This window comes from Anomalospiza imberbis, chromosome 6 (assembly GCF_031753505.1).
Source record: "Anomalospiza imberbis isolate Cuckoo-Finch-1a 21T00152 chromosome 6, ASM3175350v1, whole genome shotgun sequence".
Taxonomy (NCBI): domain Eukaryota; kingdom Metazoa; phylum Chordata; class Aves; order Passeriformes; family Viduidae; genus Anomalospiza; species Anomalospiza imberbis.
This window is the reverse complement of record NC_089686.1, coordinates 27,643,262-27,668,569: the sequence shown is the minus strand read 5'-3', so window position 1 is coordinate 27,668,569 and position 25,308 is coordinate 27,643,262. Positions and strand designations below refer to the sequence as shown.

Sequence of the window (25,308 nt, the reverse complement as noted above, 5' to 3'; positions counted from 1 at the left end):
AGAGATGCATAAGGTTGGATGTTTGGTCTATTAGGTAGCAGTGGAACAGTGACCTCTCATATACAGGCACTGTCCAGAAAGTAACAATTAACACAGTTATATATGGAAAAAAAAGACAATGAGGCAAACATAAACAAAAAATGAAAGAATCTTTCAGTCCTGACAACTGCAAACATAGTCCTCTGTCTGAAATTCGTGACTCAAGAAAAATGTTAGACTAATGAAAAGTGAGGGATACAAAATCAATCAACTTTAACCCAATCACAAATGAGCGTTATCTCTACAGAAACAAGAAAAATGACAGCTAGAGCAAACTGAAAGGACATAAAGGAAGAATAATTGTTAAAAATTTCATCTTAGACAGAATAAAGATACTTGTATTTCTTAAGACACCAAAAAACAGCAGGTTAACATAGCCATGAAGGCACCAAGAGAAGGATGCTCTTCAATCACAACAAAGCACAATCACAAACTGTGACCAACTATATAAGTACTGTAACATTATGTTCAGAGATACAATATCATAGTGTTTCATCTCCAGTTGAACTAACACTACAATCCAGTTATGTGTTGATAAATGGTATTTACTGTAATTGTACAGCTATCCACAGCTTTTATTCAGCCCAGTATATTTTATCATAGGCAGTATATACTGTACAGAATCAAAATAAAAGGTCCACATCTAACAATCAGGTGATCTACCATTTATGTGATATTGCAACAGAAACAGCTTCTTAACAAAAGCACTGGATCAATTCCTGCCCTCATCAGCTCAGCAAGGGAAGGTAAAATAGCTGCTATTTGACTTTCTTGCTTTAGAAATCCTGCCAAGTTGAGCGCAACTGGTCACAGCAAGCAGATGAAGTACATTCCACTAATTCACACAAGATGCTAACGTTTCACTGTTTGCTTTCCAGCAGCAGACAAAAACCTCTTACATCTCAATGGAAATTTGCCCAGTAAAAACAAGATAGAATTTTTATAAACAAACCCATATTAAAACTGTAAATATACTATTTTTTCCCTCAATATCATGGCAAATTTACACAGCAGTTTTTAATAAACTTAATGAACAAGGTACAGAAGAAGACAAACTACGCTGACAAAAACAAGTCTAAAGATATCTAAAGTAATTGTTTCCTTGAATTCCTCAAAAAAACACAACTCAAAAAGAGAATACACATGTACAGAAACACAGCAATTCTCATCTGTCAGCTTGTTCTATAGAGTCTGTGCCTCCATTAAAAAAAAAAACCAGCAAATACAGTTATTCTGAAAAGAGTCACAGATACACAGATGAAGGGTGGCAATTGCATCAACAGACAGCTTTAAAAAACATCTCAACACATCATTCATTTCAGAAAGGGGCTAACTCATCTACTTTCCAGATCTCATGTAACAACTTAACTTAAACCTTGTTAACTATTTAACTTCTCTGCAAAGAAAGGGTATGAAGGACAGCACCTATCATTAATATCAATGCATCAACAAATTGCAGTTGAAATAAATTATTTTTATAAGCTAGTCAAATCACCACTGAAGATCTCCAAAAAACTAGAAGAGAGTTTATCATAGCAAAAATAATCCATTCTGTTCAAATTTATTGCAAATTTTATATTATGTTATTTTGGTAATTAATGTTTGCATCCTTTATTTCATGAGCAGAACATGAAAGTTAACTTTTCAGAGATCCAGTTGAAGATTTCAGCAAATACTACTTGATCACATCAAGATTGAAGGACATTTTTCAGCTTAAACTCACTTACATAAACATGCTTCCTTTTCTTGAGCAAACAGGAAAACTACATTTGAGAGAGAGAGAGAGAGATCTAAAAAGATGTAACTTCTGGTTTCTGTTCCTTTCAGTATTTATGATTGACTGACTACTCATTTCCAGCCATCTTTGACTGTAACTTAGACTGCAATTTCTGTACCTTGCTTCCTGATTTTGGGCTGCCTATTACTTTTTGATGGTATTCTAATAAAAGGAACCCTTCCTACAAATACACTTCGATAAAATCCTTTCTCCAAAGATTCAGATGCTTTGCAGTCTGAAATGCATAGAAGTATATATTGGACTCAATTAATGCATTAGCGGAGATTTTCACAGAAGTAGCAAAGAATTTTCTTCCTTTGTGCATCTGAAGAAAAGATGAACTTTCCAATATTTTGAAGAAAAAATTAAATAAAAAATACACAGCTAATAAAACAGAAACATGGTGAGTTATATTAGTGGGTATTAGTGATACTGTTCAATGAATGCCCAGGAGTTCAGCCTAACAAACCAAATGTATTCAACCTACAAATTTTTGGTTCTAATACATTTCTCAAGTGTTCCCATATTACTAGACAAACGCTATCAGAATCCCATAAATTAAGTGTTCAAACAGATATTTTTAAAAATAAAATAAAAGGAAAAAATTAATAGAAGTAGAACTAAACCCGTATTTATTAGGGCTAGTACATTCATAATAAAAGTTCACTTTTCCTCTTTTTGCAGCTAACTAAATCTCATACACTCAACATACACTTTTGCTTCCACTCTTATAATAATGTTTGACCTTCCAGTTCCAAAATGCCAGAATCTATATTGGCATTGAACCACAATTCATCTGGCTGACTGCAACAGCCTGTGCTTATCTCCTCTGGAGGAGTCAGCAGCCAGACATACAACATTTGTTCAGCACATTACATGACTCTTGCAGTCCATTAAAATACTATGTTGTATTGCACCAATGCAAAATGCAAGTAATAATTTTCATTAGGAATAAAAAAACACAGCAGCTGCTGCAATATAAGCTGAGTAAATTTCTTGTTTCACCAGAAACCTTTTGCTCTAACACAAACTGTTTCAATTACATTGCATGACATCTGCAGATATAATTTGCTTCACTAAAACGGACTAAGGTGTTTCAGCTACAGTGAACAACACCTCTCCCCTGTAAGTTTCTGTAGATAATTTTCAGCTCTTTCAAGAACTTGTAATATAAGCTCTAAACCATAAAACAATTATATTTACTAATCTTTAAACTGCCAAGAACATGTGTCCAGTAGGGAAAAAAATCATGGCTGGTCAAGCTTTGCAAATAAAAGCTTTACATAAATGACAATGAAAAATAGAAAATGCATACTACTGATTGTATAACCCTGAATACAAGGACTGACAGTTCAGCTTTCTCTACTCTGACCAGTATTGACCTCAGCAATAAAAAATGAACGCAGTCAATCAGTACAGCTTTTGACATCAGATATCAGTGCCTCAGGGGATGCTGACGCAAAGCACAAGGAGTTTTCAGCAGCAAAGGTATAGCAGTAACAATATCCAAAGTACTGCCTCTTTTGGACATGACATTCAAACACAATTACCATAATATACCTTGAATTTACAGAACTTTAGAATGCATATTCTGTTTAGTTCTCTATAATGAAGGCTAGAAATAAAACACTTTAACAATCAGTTTAACAAATGCATCTGAACACATATTGTATTTCATTTGTCCTTCCACCACTCAAGCACTCAATATCACACACTGTAGTGCTGAAGGCCAATCTCTTCTGTTTCCAAGTTTTTTTAATCCCTTCAAAATAAATTTTCAGTGCATATTATTGAACATCCTGAAAGAGACTTCTTATGGCCCTGTATTTAGATAGACATTGTCCTTTAATTAAAAAGAAGATAACCCATCTGCAGATACTTTGATATGCACTATTTCCAAAATCCATAATGATTTTAAACTATGTCTATATATTTTTCAATAAAAAACTGTCTGCATTAGTTTGAATAATTCCTTAAACCTTACAGATTATTTGTAGATTTCTTTCTCATTTTCAGTGTTGCAGAACTGGGAATACTTCCCCCCCTTTATATGACACAGGAATTGTCTGCAAAAATGAATTGCTGCATTTAGTTTAAGCTCATTTAGGGGAGGACACTATTGCTTTCAAGTGTTTATTGAGGAAACATGTTTTATTTGAGACATCTAACTGAAGGTTTTAATTTGTAAGAGTGCCATCAGTCAGGCCATGACATATTAGACGTTTCATTTGCTGTCCTTTGCTCCTAAAGATTTATATAGCTACTTGCCTAAATTTGGCAACCTACAGGAATCTACACTTCATATAAACAATATAAACAATATATCAAATAAAGTACTAAAGTCCTTGCATTTTTTTCACTGCATCACAATTACTGATGTGGAGTGACTATGTTCTGTGGGAAATATTACGTTCAGAATACTGGTATATTTTTGAAAGTGAAAAACTTGTTTTCTGATATGGAAAAGATGAATGATGACTTACAGGAATGACATGCATTATTCCTTATTTCACTTTTTCCTATTCTAAACAAAGAATATGGAATAGGGTCCTACACAAAAAAACCCCTATGTTTAAAAGCTCAGTTGGCTTAGATAATGTGACCTAACTCTTACTTCCACTCTTTTCAGCATTCATTAGGACTTGGCCTTTCTCTTCACTAATCCTACACTCTTCTACAGTTGCAATTTTTACTTTCATATGGCATACATGTCTCTGTACTTTTAAGCATCTTTCCAGACGCTCTAACTGCATGTTCCAACTGCAAAAATACAGCCCTTCAACCATCTTCCAAGTTTTACTTGCCAAATAGCACCTTTACATCTTTAAGGTTCCAGCATTCACTCTACTGCACACTCATGAAAACTTTGCACCATTCCAAGTCACAAAGCTCACGTCTTCTTACATTTAAGCTTTTGACAAGTCCTACTGACATAACATCCTCAGACTTCTTCTATATTTGAGTCACATAATTATGCTCTCCCCTTCCTCTCATAATTTAAAAAAATAAATCATGTAAAGAGTCAGAGCAGTCTTGGCAAGCATAATTATGCAGGACTTTGAAAAAGCAATTACTCTATTTCCAGTGGACATTTTCATAGCTGTACATAGACATTTTGCTCTACATAGAGCAAAAAGTTTATTAATGTTAACATTAACTACTTAACTAGCTCATTAACACTATTAACTAGATAACCTGTTACTTAACTAGTAATATGTATGAAAGGAGTTGTTATGAAATATGCAGGGCAACAGAAAAAAAAGTAAAAGGCATAATACGCCTATATACGTCTGAGAAAGGAATCAAGAAAAGGGAAATTTTGGTTGTATGGACTCTCGCATATGTTGGGTCAAAATTTAATTGGGAGAAAACTACTCTGGATGTTTTCATTTGCAAAAGAATGACAGTAATTTTCATTGTTTTTTAGTTACCTGATAAGACAACTTCAACTAGGTCTCCTTCTTGGATATCTGCAGCTGATTTCACCAACTGGAGAATGTTCTCAGAGGTAGGGTCATGGCGGAAGAGCAAGATTTTGTCGTACATTCCATAAAAACCACATTCGGGAAACTGCAAATGCAAACCCATGAGAATTTACTATGCTGCAAAACACATAATTGTAAAATACAAAACTGTAAAACACAGTGAATGTATAATGAAATTTTGAGAGCAGACTGGACTACTTCTCAGACTAGTATCAAATATATTTTTTCATCTATGAAAATAATTATCACTATATTCTGAAATGTTTTTTCCTTCAAGCAAGTAAGCTCGTTTGCCTTTCTCTTCCTGTGAACAATGCAGTATCCACTAGGAAATGAGATAAAAGTAAATGTATCCTGCAGCCACTACTGGTAACTTTTTCCTCACACAAGTTCATGAGTAAGATGATTTAATTAGACCTGGAGCAGGTGTTTGGCCTAGATGTCCTTTGGAGTGCCATATTATATTATATTATATTATATTATATTATAATTCCATGATTCTATGATCTCTCCCCAGATGTCTGTCCAAAAGATGGTTTGAAGCCAAAAGAAATATATTTCAGCTCTGCCTAAGATGCAATGCTTAAATGACAACTCAATATGAAATATCTATTTTTAGAGACTGAAGTTACCTAATATAATCTATTATATTAGATTATAATATCTAATACTAGATATTAATAGAAATATCTATTTTTAGAGACTGAAGTTTTATGAAGTAACCATAAAACCATTGTTTTATGGTTATGAAGTTACCATAAAACAATGTTTCAAAACAGTATTTCAAAATTTAATCATAATCTTTTGTTTCAATGCAGAGAAATTGAAGCTTCAAAACCAGATTAAATCCTGCTTAAACTAAAAAAGTTTTTTTAAAAACTCTGAGGTTATACACTGGAGATTATTATCTACATAACTTTTTTCTTTTTTTTTTCTGCAGCAAAAAGATTGGCACTTTTCTTCATGCTCTCAGCCTAAAGAACTAAGACTTTATTCTGAAAACGAAACCATGAATCCCCTTCTATGTTACAAAAGAATCCACTCAATTTTACATCAATGCACTACTCCATGTTTTGGCAACATGCAATGAAAAAAACACAATGACAAGTACAGCCAGAGAAATAAACTGGTATGTTTTGAGGTTATACACAAACACTGTGGCATTCCTAAGAATTTTCTTTTATAGAGGCAGTGAAATATCATTCTTCAAAATGGGAACTGCTGATCCTTTTCAAAAACTGCAAGATTTTTCTCACTTCACTGGATTTCAGAAGTACCACAGGCATTTCCCTCTAAATAAATTATGATTGAAATTGTTTGCTCTCTCTTTATGTTCCCATATTTTTTCAAATAGCTCTACTTTTTCTACCTAAAAAAGGTATTTTCAATATTACACATACTATGAATGTGGAAATACGTGTATCATGAGGTATGAGGTACAGGTTTTTATATTCTGTAGAAAAAAGTAAACTCAATCACAGCATTTTTGATAAATTACATAGAAGAAATATCTTCTGTTTGAATTCCTTTTCCCCAGATACATTACTCTCATGTCAAAACAGTCGTTTTGATGGTGCAGTTCTTCAAACATTGTATAAGGACCAACAGTTGCAACAGTCACAAAAAATCCCTCTGCTTAGCTTATTTCTGCCAACAATAATGCTGATATGCACAGACCAAAGTAAACAAAAAGAAGCCACGGTGCTTGAAGGTATTACACCACCAAAAACAGCATTGAGTTTTGCTACACACGAGACAAAACAGGGGAACTATGGTATTGGAGCTAAATTCCCCAGTACTAACTGAAGGCCTTGTTTCAGTATAATAGCTGCTTAAAGCAGAATTACCAGAGTTAAATGGTCATTATTATTGCCATAATGAGGAAATACAGTACATCTGTAAGAATCAGGAGTGGAAGACTTGCTTACATGGGGTTCAGAAACAGGATGTATTTCTGGCTGCTTAACAAGTCATCAGTAGCAATTAAGATATCAAAGCTGTCCATAAACACCTTGTTTGCCTAGTCCAAGCGTGAAGCAAAATTAATCACTTTAATGGCCTTTCAGTGTGCTTCAGTCAAAGGTGCTTTAGTTTACAAGGGAAACTGGATAAATGACCTTTACAGCATAATAACTTGCTTAACTGCCACAGTTTAGCTGTGTATTTCAAACGTGTCCTGCCTCCCCCTTTTTAGAAAGGGAAATATTAGCTTTTTAACATGATCACTTACCAGCAATTCTAGGTTCCAGATTTAAAATTTAGCAAAATTTCTAAATCAACTCAAGTCTATCCCCAGTCTTGATGTTATTTATTAGATACTCATGTCTTGGTTTAAGAAAATGTCAAGGGAAACACTCATTTAAAATGAGTTCTCCACCTTTGTTTTAACCAATCCCTTTCCACCAATAAGCAGAAACAAAATATGTTAAGAAATAAGTGAAAAAAAAAAAATTACTAACAGGTGAAACTTCAACAGGCAAATAACAGACTTCTATTCCAAACATTGAGCATCAAAAAAAATGCTGTCTAAACACTCGTATAGAACATGTCTTATATGATAGTAAAGTAGCTTTTATGGTAAAAAGAGTAAATGTTATTAGCATTTGAAGTCACCTGTAATAACTGAAATAGTGTGCTTCTTTCATTTTCTAAAAATATTACATCACGATTATCTACCCATAAGACTTTAAAGAAATACAAGATAAAATTATGTTTTCACAGTAAAAAGACTGCTGATCAGGATCTCAAGATATTATAAGTCAAGTTATTGCCCAGATTGTAGGCACTTTGGCAGCAGATCATCCATAAAACACAGGGTAAAAGGAGCCTCAGCACTAATCTTTCCTCAGCAGATACAACACAGAAGCATTGAAGTGTTTTTACCCTTAGCAACTGTGAATCTCAAGAAAATCCACCACAATATTTTACTAATAACTATATAGAAGCCAAGTGATTATGCAAATTCTGGATTTTCAATTAAAAAGCCTTCAAGTGTTACTAGAAAAAAAAAGTAGACTCAAATTTCAATAACTAGAATGCCTAATTGTATGTATTCAGTAATTCATTTAATCCACTATCCATCGCATCAGTCATTAATTTCAATGGCATTGGTCCCTCCACATGCAACTATGAGCTGAACTATGTACCTCCATAACTGTGCTGTTATTAACAGTCTTTCTCAAAACAAATCAAAGAGAAACTGACAGAAGAAAATGTTAGTTATATTAAAAACTCTATTTATTGTGGCAATCAAACGGTTTTATTATTAGAGAATGAAACTTAACAAGAACTGATATATCTAAATGCTACTGCATTTCCAAATTTAATTGTGAAGCTTTCAAAAATTAATTAATAGTAACAAATCATATGCACAGCTATCTGAATGGAAACCTACTCTGCCTCCTTTTTTTCTGGTAAACCACAATTTAGAATGGAAATTACCTTCAAAGAAAGATAAGACTCTCTAAGGTGAGACAACTCTTCACCAGTTCAGTTTAATAAATATGTATTAGAAAGATTAGCATAGTAGCTATGTCAAATGAAAACCACATGAAAAACAAATTCCTTCCACTGAAGAACTTAACCTGGAAGAACTGGAAAACATACACTCTAAACAATGATGATGTTTCATTGCAATTAGAAATGTAGTCCAATAGTCAAAAAAGTCTGTTGCTGTGGTAATTTTGCAAAAATACTTCTTTTGACATAATAAAATTAAAACATACAGGCAGACGGATTCTCACTGCTAAGAATGAAAAAAAAAAGTCATCTTCCTGTTTTTGTCTTTTTATATGCTACTATAATTTTGAACATCTTCTGTAATGGTTAGTTTCTGTTGCTTCATTCATGACAGTTGTTTTTTTTAATTTTTTCAGTAATCACTGAACTTTTCCTTAAAATTAAAATTGTCTCTTTTAGTGATGACTGGTTTTTTTTTTCTAGATTAGTTAAGTTTTCAGAAGCCCTTAGTGATTATCATACCAGCACCTGCAACAAGAACTTTGATAAAACCTGGAAGTCTTTTACAGCACAAAGATATTGATCCAGCATACATAAGGGCTGTGGGCTAAACAATGTCTTCACAGCATGTGAAGAAGCTGAGTCACACTGAATGTTTGTTAACTTAACTGGCTAAAACACAAGTAACCTTGATCTAACCCAAACAAGACTGTTGAGCTGACCCTAACGTACATAAATAAATAAGTAAATAAATAGTCTTACATCAATACCACTGTTTTAGTATAAATATATACACATACAAAACTTCAACAATCATATTAACCAAACTGAAACATTTTTCTTTTATATTCTTAAAATAAGAGTGCATTTTAATTTTAGAAGTCAGAATTTCCTTTCTCTACAGAGGTAGAATTTACACAGTAAAATCATGACACTGAAAAGCCAATGTTTCATCAAGAGGACTGCCTAAATTTTCACTTGTTTGTGGCAGTCATTATTAACTCACTTGCAAAACTCAAGAGATTTTTAAAAGGCTCTATTTACCAATGCTATCCTGAAAATATTAGTCTTATGTATAAAGAAAATACCACAAGACTTCATGGTTTTGTTGTAAGAAACATCAGTTAGTGTTCAAAGACTTTCTCCACATTTACACCACTACAGTTACACCAAAATAACACAAACTCCAGAGTTTAAACAGAAGTTTACAGGACTCCTACAAAGAATATATGTAGCAACATCTGAGTACAAACAGGAGGTGCAGCTTGTTCCAGCAGCAGTGGCATCTCCACCTCAATCCAGGATGTCACATTCCGTGCTTAAGACATCTCAGAAGTGGTGACTCACCCTAGACCTTTCCAGTAACTGCATTTGCACTTGCCAAGCACACAAACAGCAAGCACAGGCAACAAACTATTTCCTTAACTTTTTTTCTTTATTTTTTATTTTTCCCAGGCAATCAGTCCTCAGTTATACAGGAAGGAAAAGGAAAATATAAGGAGTAGTACCAATCAACTTGATGCTGCCTATGTTGCAGTACTACCCAAGACAGGCACAGGTCAAACCCATTTGTCACAGGTTCAGAAAAACAGACAAATGATAGATAGAAACAAATATCTTGATTTGGAAAGGCAAATGGGCAACTGAAGAAATCTTGAAAGGTGAAGAAGAGATGACCAGAGCAAGGAAAATACACTTAGAAGGAAGACATAGGAAAGACCATGATTGTCTCATGACCCTTGAGGACAGCCAAGAGCCAGATTTACAAGAGTTAAAGTGGTGAATGGGAACAGCAATATAGGTCTTTGATCCCTTTTTGCCTTTGCATTCCTAAAAAAATGTATTAGCAATTTCCTTCCAATCTAACTGCTAAGTGAAACAGACAAGTTACTAGAATATACCAGCCAGGAACCATTCTCTGGATCCACAGCTAAGCGGCACTGAAGTGGCTCACGGTCACACAGATGACCTCTTTCCCCAGAAGCGGGGAGATGGCATTGCCACTCCTTATTTTAAACAGTCTCTTACACATGCTAGGACCCAACCTGTCTGAGCATCATGTGAAAGAATGTGATTTGGCACAATTCAAACTGTATCAGGAAGCATGCAATTAAACAACTAAAAAGTTTATGTGATTTTAGGCCAATGCTTGAGCCTGTATCCTCATTTCAGTTTATTTATAAATATATTTTTAGATATAACCTCAGAGAACTATCACCATGTGGTACATTCCAAACATCAGTTAAGCTTCTTAATGCTTTACTCTGGACAGCATCATTCCTTATTTACAGCATTCATTATTCCTTTTACATTTTTACTGCAATGTTTGATGTACAAACATGTTTTATAAAGGACTTGTTACCTACGAAGTAGCAGTTAGTAAGCAGCTTCCAAATGGGCCACCTGAAACTTCTTAATGACTGCTTTATGATGTAAACATATTTTAGTTAACAAATACATACATACAAATATTTTTCTATCTCTACAGCAGCAATCTGCTGCAGAAATCAGATTCTTTCATCTCTCTTAGATCAGGAACAGAAGATGTTGCCCACACACACTGACTTGGACTGGCTGTGGAACAGTGAAGATCCACAGAGTTAAAACATGGCTGAGCTCCTTCACAGAACTACCTATGAAAAAGCATGGCCATGGTGAAACATGGAAATATGGCTTTTTTGGAGAGAACCTGAACCCTGAACAACCTATTCATCAGCCTTTTTTAATACAGGTCGTTTCCTGCAGCCAGTAAGGGTAGGAGTTGTTTCCTTTGTATTTCTTCAAACAAACAGGTTTTCTTCCTACCTATGCTTCCTGTCACTCAAATTGCTCACTGCCAAAATTACTGATTATGCACCACATTACTCATGCTACTTCCGTGCAGACATTAAGAACTCCCAGTTCAGGGCAACCAGACCTGAGTCTTCTCTCACTATTCCTGAATTGTGTCTGGCAAGTGGCTGCTGGCTGGGGTCAATCCACCATGGCAATTGAACATGAAAAATCTAAAGTAATTAAAGTAATAACACTTTTTTCACCAACAAAGAGAACTTTAGCATAATTAGAGTCACTCTATTTTTTCTATCACAAGATAAAAATACATCTCCATTTCCATTAAAAATATTGGATATATTTTTCATTGAAACTTCTATGGAAGTACTTTATTCTGAATTACCATATGCAATGGGTTACCAAAAATATGTTAATTATGTGTTGGAAGTTGATTTTCATTAATACCATACAAAGACTACCTTAATTTAAAATAGCCTTTGACTCTCAGATATAATGTGTCTTCTCTAAGACTAATCTTTTTTACTATTATTTCCTCAGCATTTTGTGAATATTCTATTACAACTTCCAATGCAATGGAGATGATGCAGTCAAGAAGATGTAAAGAAAGAATAAATTCAATAACTCAGAAACTAAGAAAACACTCAATTTTGCCACATAAAAATTCTAGAAGTTAATGCGCCATGCAAATTAAAGCACGCTTGTATAGCTGTCTGCTCAGTAATGTAGATTAAGAGGTTAATTCAATAGAAACATTTAGAAAATTAATAGTAATTAAATCACAAAGAGACTAAGAATATAAACTGGTCTTTGCATCCTGTTGGGGGCAAAAATATTATTACATCTACTACATCTGCATATACTGCATTATTGAACTGAGCATTTTCACAGGCAGAAGCACTGAGGGAGACCACTTAGAGTTTCTGTCTTCTTGGTTGTTTCGTGCTGAGAGTTTGAGATCTATGCTGATCCATTAATGCCACATTTCTCTAAGACAACAGGGGGACCTCAGCAGAAAGGCTCCCACAGTTCCTGTACACATTCTCTGTGCAGCTCAACACTGTCCACCCCAGTGTAGAATTATGGAGCTTCCTGTGAAATGTTTAGGAGAAGAACATGACAACAAGTGCCAGATTGTTGACAGGCATCCATTTATGTAGATGCTTTACGAACAGATTGCATTTCTCACCAAGGAGGTTGAGAAATGGAGCAGAAACTTTCATGTCCTTCAGCAAACAGGCAGAAAAAGGATGATGAATCACTAACAAAATCAAGATTTTTTTTCTAATTCCATTAACATAAAAACATCTAAAGAGCCCCTTGCTTACAAGTATTGACTGCTTCTGAACCTGTAGTCTTACTAGTTCTATGCCATATACTACGTCTGGGATTCCTAATTTAAGAAAGATGAAAGGAAACCAATTCAAGAGCCAATTCCATACCCTGTGATTAAAACAACCAAAACAAAACGAAATAAAACAAACCCCCCATTTCTGTGAGAGTCTACCACCAGATGCGTTTCAGCATCATTGATGCATTGCATCAATTCAGGAGACTCAGTCACCAGTCATGTACCTCACTCAACAGAATACACAGATGTAGAACAAGTGTCTTTGATCTTTTTACAGATTGCACAACACAAACTGCTTATATGCAGTCAATGCTTCTTTTCCTGAGGTAAGAGATCTCAAAAGATCTAATGAAGGTAAGAGACCTACAGATCACTCTCACTTCCTTATACCTCTGCTGTACTTTCAAAATCAACTTCATTTCCTTCAAGATAGATGCCAGTCTACATAATTGCTTGAAAATAATTTTTGTTTTGCATAGAAACAGAAAACAATGTATCTCTGATCAAGAGTACTATTTTAAATAAAGTATTCCCAAGTATGTGGTTCACTCCTGAAAATCAGAATTCCTGCACATTTTAAGTAAAACATTAAGAGAGAATCTGAAAATTAGTTCTCTTTCATCCACTCCCAATATTGATTCTATATTTCAAGAAATACAGTAAGAGTCATTTGAAAAATACTTGTAAAGGGCACTCTCATACTGAATGTGATAGAAACATGAATGTTGAATGATCATCTTGGTTCAGTTTTTAGTACTAATAATTAGTTTGCTCCTTAGTCAGTTGTCAGTTTTAATTCCATTTATTATCAACTAGGATCCTTGTTAATAAAGGATAAAACTTCAATTTATTAATATCTAGAACCCTTTTTAATAAAGCATTAAGTGACACCACCAAGTAACAGGATTACTGGGTTTCCTAATTCTGTAAGGACTGTAAGGAATTCAGGAGGGAATTCTAGCAGAAGAAAAAGCTGAGGGCATTCATGTCGGACACCAGTTTAAGCATGAGCACTTGTACCTAGAACCAGGTCTGTATTGGGCATCAGATGATTAACTTAGAATAAACATCTCATAATGCCATGTTATACACATTAATTCTCTATTCCAAAACACTAAGAGGAAGCTGTCCATAAGAGCTAGTAAAAAACATTAGGACAAAAGTGTCTGTAAATTACTGTTTTATGCAGACTTAGCATTACTTTGTAGCTCTGAGTAAGCCACGTCATAGGAAGTCTGAGTTACATTGTCTACAACACCCAAAAGGATTTCCCTTGCAAACACCTGTTTAGGGATAGGAAAACAACATGAGGCTATATATAGTCTTCTAGAGAGTGAATCATTTGGGGAGAGGCCATTTGGGTTCCACACCTTCCTACCTTAATGTTTCAAAGGTGGAGTGTACAACTTTTTGAATGGACTCCTAATCATGATACTAGGACACTAGCAGTAAAGAAATGGAAACCACTGAAAGGAGAATGGGATCACGAGCAGATCATAACAAAGTTTCTGTCTCTGTAATGGGACCATTCACATCCAGTGCTTCCTTTAATTGCACGTACTCACTGCAGGAACACACAGCACAAAGAGGCATAAAGATTCAACATATGTCTAAGCCTTCTGTGAATCTAGAAACACACAAAATGAAGAAAACAATTTAAAGATAAGTATATGAATAAACCTTAAGGATAATTAATTTTCATTTTTTATTGCTTTCAAAAAAATAACTGCATTAAACACAGAAATTGACAGGTCGCAAAAAGGAGCTTTTAAGGTATGTCCCCCATACATATAGAATTATAATGTTCAAAACAGAAACTTGATAGCAACAGATATAAATAGAAACACTATAGAGTTGTAGAAAACCAAGGAAAAAGCCCGAAGTAATGTGGAAATATCACTGTCAGCACACTTAAAGCACACTAAAAGTTTTGCTAATACTTTAGGAACAAAAAGAACTTTAACAATTCTACCACCCACAAAGATTTACCAATCACTTTCCCATTTGGGGAAAAGATATTATTGAATATTAATGATTAAACACTTTGTACTCTAGGATCAGATGATATGGATGCTGAAGAGGACTCACAAAAACTTCACACATATTGTCAAATCCAAAAAAGTAAAACTAAAATAGCTGAAAAGTCACTGATTGGGTTCTATAGTAATCAAGATGAAGAAAACTTATTTGCTGCTCTTCATAAAGGGACACAGAGCTGTAGGCTCCTCAAAATGATAGAACAAATGAAAACATGACGGACACTATTACTATTTAACTACATTGGCTTATGCAGAACTAGATAACTTGGTTATGTAATGAGGAAAAATGCAAGCAAGGCTTAACAGTGACACAGACTCAGACTTTGCAAAATATTATTTCAGACATGTGGAAACATGGAATATAAACTGCTCTGATGTAAAAGGGACTCTATTCTGAAAAGTAACAATGAAATTTAGCCAGTGTAGTAGATCATTAGGTGAACATGTACTTGAACACATGTAGTGAACATAGTTTTTGCCATAAACTGGGGAATATCAAAAGCATGTAGATTTACTAACTCTGCTTTTGGCAGTGATATAAATGCAATCGGAAGTCTTCTCATACCTGGCATTTAAAATTTAAAAAACTATGCCATTGGCAAAAGGATTCAGCAAGGACTAATAGAATAATTAAGGAACTAAAAGACATACTCACCCATCCATGGCAGCAGGGGATTAAACTCTAATTTCTAAAGGCAGGTCAGTATTTGATCATTTTTGATAAGCATCAGTACTAGAAAGTGAAATCTGATTTTCTATTGATTCATCTGCCTAGCAGACAAAGAAACTGCAAGTTCCAATTTCTAGCAGCTGAGGCTATGTAGAATTAGATTACACAACAATTATTTTGCTGGTCCAACTTTTTTTCTTGCTTAATTTAAGTATCTAAAACAAGTGCTCACTGAAAAACAAATATGGCTGTGCTATTTCCACATGATAGGATTTTTGTTTCTAATAGAGACACTCTATTTAAAAAGAAGTTAATTTAGACAACTCCAATGGCTTTCTCCAAAGTATTAGAACAAATTAGAATAATGTTATATTCTGCAACAACACTCACTGTCAGGCTAAATAGGAGACACAGACTAACAGATTTCTTGGGACGCTTCTCAGAACATCCTTTTCTTTCAGTCTCAGGACATCAAAAGAGGTATTTAATACAACTCATTTTGGCATTGACCACATCTCAAATGTAACACACAGCCTAGTTCTGTGTGTCCAAATACATTCCAAGGATCAGCAGAAAAAATTTTGCAGAATGTGCTACAAAAGGCAAGATGTAAAGGGCTAACCAATGACTAGGTGAAACAACATAGTCAGAAGGAAACTTTGACAGTCCTTACTTCTGCCTCTAGATAGGCAGTAATTCATGCACATAAAGTGAATTAAAGTTCAATATTAAGAGAAAAGGATAGTTTAAACACCAGCAATGTCTTTTGGAGGGCATGTGTGATATCTCCATCACTGGATGTTCCCAGAGCAGGTTAGACAAAGACAGGTGCAGACAGAGCTGATTCTGACTTTAAATAGGAAGAAATCCTTTTGGGTCTTTGAAAGTCTATATCTCTCCCATAAGACATTAAAAAACCCCCAACTTTCAGTGCAAAGTAAGAAAACTACGTAATGTACATTCCTACAGTTTAATGTTCCTTTCTGCAAATCACATTTCTGTGACTTTCCTTTCTGATTATCTAGAATTCCCATTGTAAGTTCAACTGGATAAATACTTCCCCATTTTTTATCCTGAACGGTTGTGTAGAGCTCCTAAATAGCTGCCACATTTCACAAGGGAGTATTTGCATCTCAGCGTGGGTGAATACATGTCCACCCCCATCCAACTAGTACTGACAGATTATTTGACAGTTTAGTTTCAGTCAGACCTATCTGCCTCAAGAATATTTTTAAACATCAAGACAAAAGTTGTCTTGGAGTTCAATGCGTCTGGGATGTGCATCTTTAAAATCATGTATCTAACACATGAAATGAACACACTGTCAGCCCTAAACTCCTGCATGGGTTTGGTTGTTCAAATATCCACTTCCATATCGCCCTACTTAAGTATTTAATTTTTCCAGTACAGAATTTCATCCTCATTAAATTTTACCTCTTTTGCTACAATAGAGGAGATATTTGACACTATTGTTCTCAGGCACAACAAGGGACTAGAACTTTTCTCATGGCTCTTCCCCTCTGATTTTGGACTTTAGGTAGGTTCCTCCCTATTGTTTTTGAAGAGACAGAAGTTCTCCTGCTGCTAAAAAATTGTAAATGCTTTTGTGAAAAGATATTGACTTAATCATGTCTCTGAATATTTAATTTCAACTGTTGGCTCCTGCCTTCCTGAAAACTCTATTTTAAAAAAGTCTTTTTTAATGCACTTTGCATTCATTAAGCAGTGTTATAATTTTTAGTTGCAGGACTGTGTTACACAACTGATGCTAGACCTTTTTAAGAAAGCTTCTTTTTTCTTCTTTTATAGTCATCTTCCTAACAATTGTTTAAACAAGGCCATAAAATAAAGATTTCTTTTTTCTTACTTAAAATCAGAATGGTTAACTTATAAATGATGCAAAGAAGAAGTTTACAGTAACAAAAAGGTGAATCAGCTCCTTGAAGCTTCTGGTTCACAGGATATTTTCATACAGAATACTGTATTAAAATATATCGCTTAGAGCAAGGAAATTATGGCTTCCTGCCTTTTATAGAGAAATTGAAGTCTTTGGCATTAACCACAATATTTGAAGAGCGCTACAAGCAACGTCAAAATTCTGCTCCTGCCAGGGAAAAAGCAGCTGTCACAAAGTAAGAAAACTTTTTAGACCTTCATTTAACATATAAAGAAACCCTTCTAAGTTCTAAAAACAAACGAGTCATTGTAAAATAATCTTGTTTGCTTGAAGTCACAGCCATTTGGCACCCAGCCAGCCAGGGTGGAAAGACAGACACTTAATATACAAAGATCCTAGCAACTAGAAGTCTGCAGGGAGCAGGGGATTGTATTGCCAGCAGCTGAGTGATCAAGATCTCATACACTGAGAACGAATAGACAAAATTAGCTGTAGATCAGAGGCAGGAAGATGGGCAGTAACATTCATAGTCAAAGGGGACAAACACCTGTATGTCCAGTAAACTGCGTGACCCTACAAATGTGAGTAAAAACATTAGGAGACTAACTTCTGATGAAAGGAAAATGGAGGGACCAACACAGTTAGCCTCATTCACCACCATTTTAAAATCTAGTCACAGTTAAGCTGCTTGAATTTTCCTCTCATAGCTGAGACACACATCTTTCTTGTTTTTTTCCAAAAAAAACATTCTGACTTTTGTTGTCTGAACTTTCACATTTTTCCCCTGCCCTTGCAGAAGGGGAAACAAGAAGCATGACAAGTTTTAAACAAAGAAATAATGCCATTTTTTAATTCAAAAACAGTGGTGGTTAATCCATTTAGTTCTGACCTTATGCATTTTACTTGCATGGCAGCAAGCCACGAATTCTGCGTCCCTCACAAGGAGACTCCTGACCCATGGATTCTGACAATATGCCAGAGTTCAAACCAAGCCAGCCTGGCTGCAGCTGGGTGCTTCTGCTCTGTACTCTTTATGTGTGAAACCCACCAGTGTTTCCCATGCCCAGTACTGAACATTCAAGATGCTCCATACACAAACACCTACTCCCACATGCTACCTAACACCCTTCATGCCAACCAGCTCCAATACTTTACTCTCTCCTCAAGCACAGAAAGGGTCACTATTATCACAAAAACATTTCAATAATCATTTAGACATATAAATCTAAGTAATTTCCCATTACTTGTTCAACTGTTTTGATTCTCTGTAAGTGGCAGTGTTCTTACTATGTATAATCAAACCATGAAATAGTGGATGGATGCGTTATTATGACAAACAGATTTGTTTCACTGTATCAGATCCTCTGTACCTGCATAAAGAAAATTTGAGGGGGGGTTGTCCTTGCAATGTTTACCAAAGTACTGTAGAGGTAATATTTGTGCTTCGTGAATGGCTTCTCTTTTTTCCTCACACCAACAAGTAGTTTTACTCAACTAATAACATATTATCAGCAGGAAATTTTGCCTCAATTATTTTTTGCCTTTAAAACCAGCAAGTGCACAACTGTGTGAGAACAAAGCTATAAACATTTCAAATAAGCACTGATCTGACTGCAGTGATCCAGCATGCTGAGTTGAACTGCCAACACGTATGGCTTCAGTAACAACAAATGACATTTTAAAACCCTAAAGCAGTTGCTGAAGAATGCTTCATGGGATATGTCACCTTTGATTCACTTTATGCAATGTACCATTAGAAGCATACAGTGGTCATTAATTACTATGCTCCAATAAGGTAAATGAGCACTTGAAACTGGATACAATGCACTGACATACCAGTTTGACTTTCTGGAATTTTCAGCAGGGTAAAATAACAGCTGAGGCCATGATTTCTAAAAGCATCATTGCTCTTATGTATGTAAGTGAAAACTGACCTTTAGGAACTAAATTCATTTGATTTACATTCATTTCTTATTGCTGTGTTGATCATTTGTAACCTGTACCACTCTAAAACTTAAAATGTAATAAGAAAGCTAAAAAATGTCAAACCTGTCCATTAAATGGATGCATATAAGCAAAGGTTCTATGTATATTGGATCACATTTTCCACACCAAAAGATTCACAATCATCATAATCTCTACTATTGACAATTATGCATGGAGGAAAAAGGGATTTTTATTATTCACACTCAAAACCCAGTAAAAAATGAACAAAAATTAACAAGTAGCAAAAAGAAGTAAAAATCAAATGCCTGTATTGTTACATAAAGCCAAATCTGAATATAGACCAAATTTTTAGGGCCAGGAACAATTTTGCATGCACAGCCGTGGCACCATGGGCAGGTGCTTATTTAAATTACATGCACATGCACATTGTGCTTCTTGTTTCCTGACCATTCCCTCCCTTCCTGACCACTGGTCCCTCTTTGGACTGATCTGATTAGAGACCGAAGATCATCTCAGCCCACAGCCACAAACCTGGTTACAGCAAAAAGTTCTGTTTACAGCCTATGGAAGCCTGTGCAGATCATCTCCCTCAACATGCAAAAAAATACACCACTCAGAAAAAGGTAAATTACAGAGAAAGTTGTAATAACCGAATACTTACAATGATACAGCTTTAAATACAGATATGCAAGGTTTGAGCAGTCTAGAAATAATCTGGAAATACTCTTTGCAATTGTATATTTTTATTTACTTGTAAAGGGAAGAAGACAAAATGTTTAATGTTCTTTAGCGCAATAATGCATCTGTAATACCTCACCATCATTCGGGATGTTTCCAATTTGCAAATTTATCTATATTTTGCTAAATCTTATCCTAAATACAGTCCAGTTTCTTTTTTGTTCTAAAGATTTTATAACCATGTAAGTGGAAGAAAGTGACCACATTGCAGTGGTTGTCTCATGAAAAAAAAAAAGCTGGGCAAATCACTCATAGCTAGCCTGCCCACTTGGTATAACAACCAAAGAGTCCATGCCAACTTCCCCACATCACATCAGCCTCCTCCTCCCTTCCCCTGAACTACAGCTGGATCCAAGATAAAAGCATTTAATTTCACCCAAAAGCCCACAGAACCAAAACAATGGAATCATCCAATTCTGAATGGAACTGGTTGTGTTTATGAAAAAGCTCAAGTAAAAAAAAAAAAATCTATGCTGTTAAGATTAATTATGAAACAGAAAGAGAAGTCTTCACACTGGTATATTAAAAAGTAAAAAAAAAAAAAAAAAAATTGCCAATGATTACTTCTGCCAAGCTGGAAAAAAATCCTTTTTTTTTTTAAATGAAATATGCATAAATATACAGGAGTGACAAAAGACTATTTTTTTGCTTTCAGAGCACTATAATTTTACTTAAATGGTAGGTGTTCTTTCTAAACAGAATGGCATTTCAAAGAGACACTCAATCCTGTATTTCAAATGCAGCAGTCATCTCTGGAACAGGGTCTTCAAGAAAATTTCAAAATAGCAAGAAGCAAATTAGTAAAAAAAACAAAACTTATCAACTCTTTTTGAATAAAAACATAATCATGAGGAAACAAATGAACTTTTCCCTTCCCCCTTCTCCTTCCTCCAAAGTCTGTGCCTGCACAAAGATATAAGAAGCCACTAAACCACAGGGTCCCATGCCTGCCAACCACAATGGCTAAATAACTCGCCATGTATCAGCAGCATTTTACATTAATTTATTCCCTCCAGATTTTAAAATAAATAAAAATGTATTGAGCAAAATAATCACTGAAATTAAATGAGAAAAATTTAAAAACTATCTTTTAACAATGAATTGTTCTTTACTAAAAAAGGTGAGTTTATGTCTTCATACAAGCATACAATGCATCTCTTTACAGTGGCTTGAGTGGGTAATCAGCTCAAAGAGCATCTTGCCTGACAATAAAAAAAGCAAACTTGCTACATAGATTATTTTCACTAATTAATTCTGATTGTTTAACCTCCACAACTACAATTAGAGGAAGAAGAAAAACAAAGGAATATTGAAGATGAATTTAAATAACAAGAACATTAAGTTTGGTCAGTGCCAGTGAATGAGTGTGATACAAGGAGAACAGGGCACAAAATTCCTTGAACATGGATTTCAGAATTAGAAAGAAGAAAGATCTTAATCTCATATTCATATTCAACAACTATCCCTCTCCTACCCCTAAAGAAGAAATATTTCAGACTCTGTCATCTGACATGGGTTCTTTGCAAGGCCTGAGAATGTAAAAGGGCATGTATTTCACATTTCTATCCACAATTATATCAAAGGCCACTGATAGTTCAAATTCAAAGACTTCTAAGGTTGATGCTTTTATTTACCTGTTTCATTTATGCCATGCTTACTCTTTTTAAAATATTAGTGATTTCCTTTACACATCGCTACCTACTATATGAGCCAATCTATCCTTTCAGCAATAAAACACAAAAATACTCTTTGATTGTTTGTTAATAAGACTGATAAAATCCTAGCACACCAGACCTGGCTAGGCAGTGTTATCTTTTGTATGGCTACTAGCAGCTACAAGGCATAGCAAATATCCTAGGAATGAATGAGACATAAAAGTACAAGACAATCTAGTGGTGTTACAGATTGCTCAAAAGAAAATAAAATGCTAGGCTATAAACTGGGACAGACATACTTATGGGCTAAATCCAAAGACTTCCAGCACCTGTACCCTGACTTCTGATATATGCCATATATAATTTTTATTTCTACCATAAAGGTTTCTTAAGTTTCATAATTTGTATAATTTGTGAAATGCAATGGAAATCTCGGCTTCACCAGATTCTTGCTGTCATCTCATATACTCCACATGTGTTACCAGTACATTGCAGAGATACTGTTGCCCCCTCTATCAGGACAAACAGAAGTAATAAAATTCTGATTTAGACTGGGAAAACAAAAAAGAGTCAGGTCAGGTCGAGTAACCTCTTTAACCTTCCCTTTTTTTGAACACATCAAAAACTCCTTCAGAAACAACTTTTGTGTTCACAATCTCTTACTAAATTAGACATCAGCATTTGGCCTCATATCCAGCAGAAATTTCTTGTTAAACAATGGCCAGCTGACCTCACTTTCAACAGAAGCTAAGTATGAGAATGGAAGTGTGCCTCTACAGACAAAAATCTGTACCTCTGACTGTAAGTATATTCAGTAGAGTGATCTGTTCATGCTTTAGTAGAAAGCACTGGTAGAATTCAGTGTGTGATGCATACATTGGGAGAATTCAAGGTATGATGCACAACCCCTAAACTCCTCTGCCAATAAATAAATAAATAAATAAATAGAATATCAAATAGATTCTTTGGCAATAAGAAAATGAAAAGAATTAAGGAAATACATAATGTATCATATGGGGTGAGACAAAGTTTTGCTTAGTTAATCTGTCTGAATGAACTTGAAAAAGAAAGTAAGACAAGCTTCCAGAGGTAGCAATCTAGAACAGAAGGAAAATAACAAGAAAACCCATGATACAGCCAACAAAAGTGACTATCAGGTGACTAGGAAGATAATCAGGCTACATATTTAAAAATAATTCCATAGCTCCAAAGAAATTTATATTTTGGACAGTTTTTCCAAGTAAAGCCCCAAGACTAGAAATCCAAATCTTCTTTAAAGTCAAGTTTGACAATATTATGACACAAGTTAAATGATACAGTTGTCTGCCATGGCAGACAGTAACACAGGACATCCTTGCCAGTTCTAGAATCCCATTTAGAGTTTAAGAAGGAGAAAAACCCAAAAAACCCCAAGACATCCACGCTGCTATTAATCTTACCAAAATACTAAATTATTACTAATCTGTTAATCAGTTTTATCCTCTTAGAAGTAGGCATAAAGGATAAGCTGATGAAGCAATATAAAATCTTGTGAACCATGCCAATACTAAAGCTGAAATCTGCTGAAATCTCCCAGAGCTAAATTTTCACATTTTATACTGGCTTATGACAAAGAAATAATGTAGAAAGCATTAAATTTGCTAAGTGCAAATACTTTAATATGTATGATAAATAATTCAAATAATGCAGCTTTCCTCCAGAAAGATCTTAACGATTAATAGAAATATAAAACCAAACTTATTAATTCTACTTTCATCAGCCCAGAAACTTTTCCTATTGACCTGAGAACTTTTGTAACCTTTTTCTATATAGCTGCATTACATCATGGTAATATATAATATATATAAAATATGTCTGATATAGTCTCTCTGTTGTTTCACTATCTATCTACTAAGTGAAAATTTTAAACATTGTTTGAATATGGTTTAGGTATTTTTATAACAAGCTACTTCTGTTAATAGTAATGTTCAAGTGAGTTTTTTGTACACAGATGATTTATTTCTGAGGTGCCATCTCACAAGTGAACTGGAATCTCAAACTGGACTGATCTATCACTACTGGCAAATGAGATACTGGCAGAAAGAAGTGAAGAAAAAGAAATTAGTGCTGCAGTTGTGGTGATGCAGAACTTCAAACAGTTCTTAGGCTTGTACAAGCAATAACTACTTGTCTTGCACCCTTTTTTTACACAGGCTGACAAACTTACTGCCACTCCCTTTGCTAATATTTCTTTCTGCCCACAGGTTCCAAGCTTCTTTTCACTGAAAACTGGATTAACATAACTAACAAAAATTCAGAGCAGATGCTCTCAGTTATACTTTGTTGTACAGCCACTTAGTTGTTTTAGCCCTAATGAAGGGCTGGCATGATGTTACCAAATATATCAGTTAATGCATGCACAAAAATGTTACCGCTTCCTACCACAGAAGTCAAAGACCATAGTTTTCTGTCCTTTTTTTAATTTCACAATGAAACAACATAAATTTTCCCTCATACTTTGGAAAGCCTTCAGCCATTACAACACAGGTGCTATCTTCACCAGGCTTAAGTACTTATTTCCAATAAAGCTTCATTCCTACCACTGACATCCATTCCTTCTGTGGTATTTCAAATATCATTCAAATTGTCATTACTTCCTGCTTTAAGTTTTATTTGCTTCTAGTGTTATAGTATGGCTTTTTCAATGGGCTGGATATTGCAATTTCCCATACCAATCAGCATCTGTTAAGAAATTCTTATTAATGTTATCTGCAATCTTCATATGAGAATTATTAAATCTGCCCATACAATTCTCATGGTTTTATGGTTTCTTTTGATTTTATTATAATTTTAATAATTTGAAATTTTATAACATACATTTATTTTGTATTTCAAAATTATTTATTCCTATCTAATTATTTTCATAACCTCATATCTTCCATCTCCATCAAGTCTACTGACAACTCCCCCCACATGCTTATCAACTGTAATCTAAAGAGACTCAAAGTAAACTAATATGAAGCAAATTAATTGGGACTGAGAGTTGACAGAGCTGCATCACTGCATTTAGTCACATATATCTAGTCTTAACCTTGTATTTGAAAAAAAAGTACACAGAGTTAAAGAATTATCAACTGTTGGTTTTTTTTAAAGGCAGTTTTCTGCATTAACACCATCTTAGTCATACTTCTGAAAACAGTCAAACCAAATTTAAAGAAAGATGCTACAGTAGCACAACCACATCCTGTATTTACACCACAATGAATGCAGACATGCTTAGCAATACCACTGCACAGAAACAACAAGCAGCATTTTGTCACAGCTTGAGAAACAATAAGGGGTTTCAATCAATCTTTGAGGGGTTTGCACTTCTCTATGGGAATTCAGTTAATACTTTGGGTTTTAAGCACCTCAAGCTAAAGAGGCTGCAGTAACATCACATAAGTTTTGATTGCCCTCTGAATAAACAGTGTATTTCTTTG

At 34.7% G+C, this 25,308-nt stretch overlaps 1 protein-coding gene across 3 annotated transcripts in view; it reads right to left on the bottom strand.

The window, feature by feature from the left end:
- The window catches only part of PRKD1 (protein kinase D1), a 116,609-nt gene that overhangs the window by 51,859 nt on the left and 39,442 nt on the right, over positions 1 to 25,308 (bottom strand). For all 3 annotated transcript variants that reach the window (XM_068193006.1, XM_068193007.1, XM_068193005.1), the window contains exon 2: positions 5,248 to 5,386. In XM_068193006.1, coding sequence (XP_068049107.1) covers positions 5,248 to 5,386 — 139 coding nt within the window. The remainder of the gene's footprint in view (positions 1 to 5,247; positions 5,387 to 25,308) is intronic.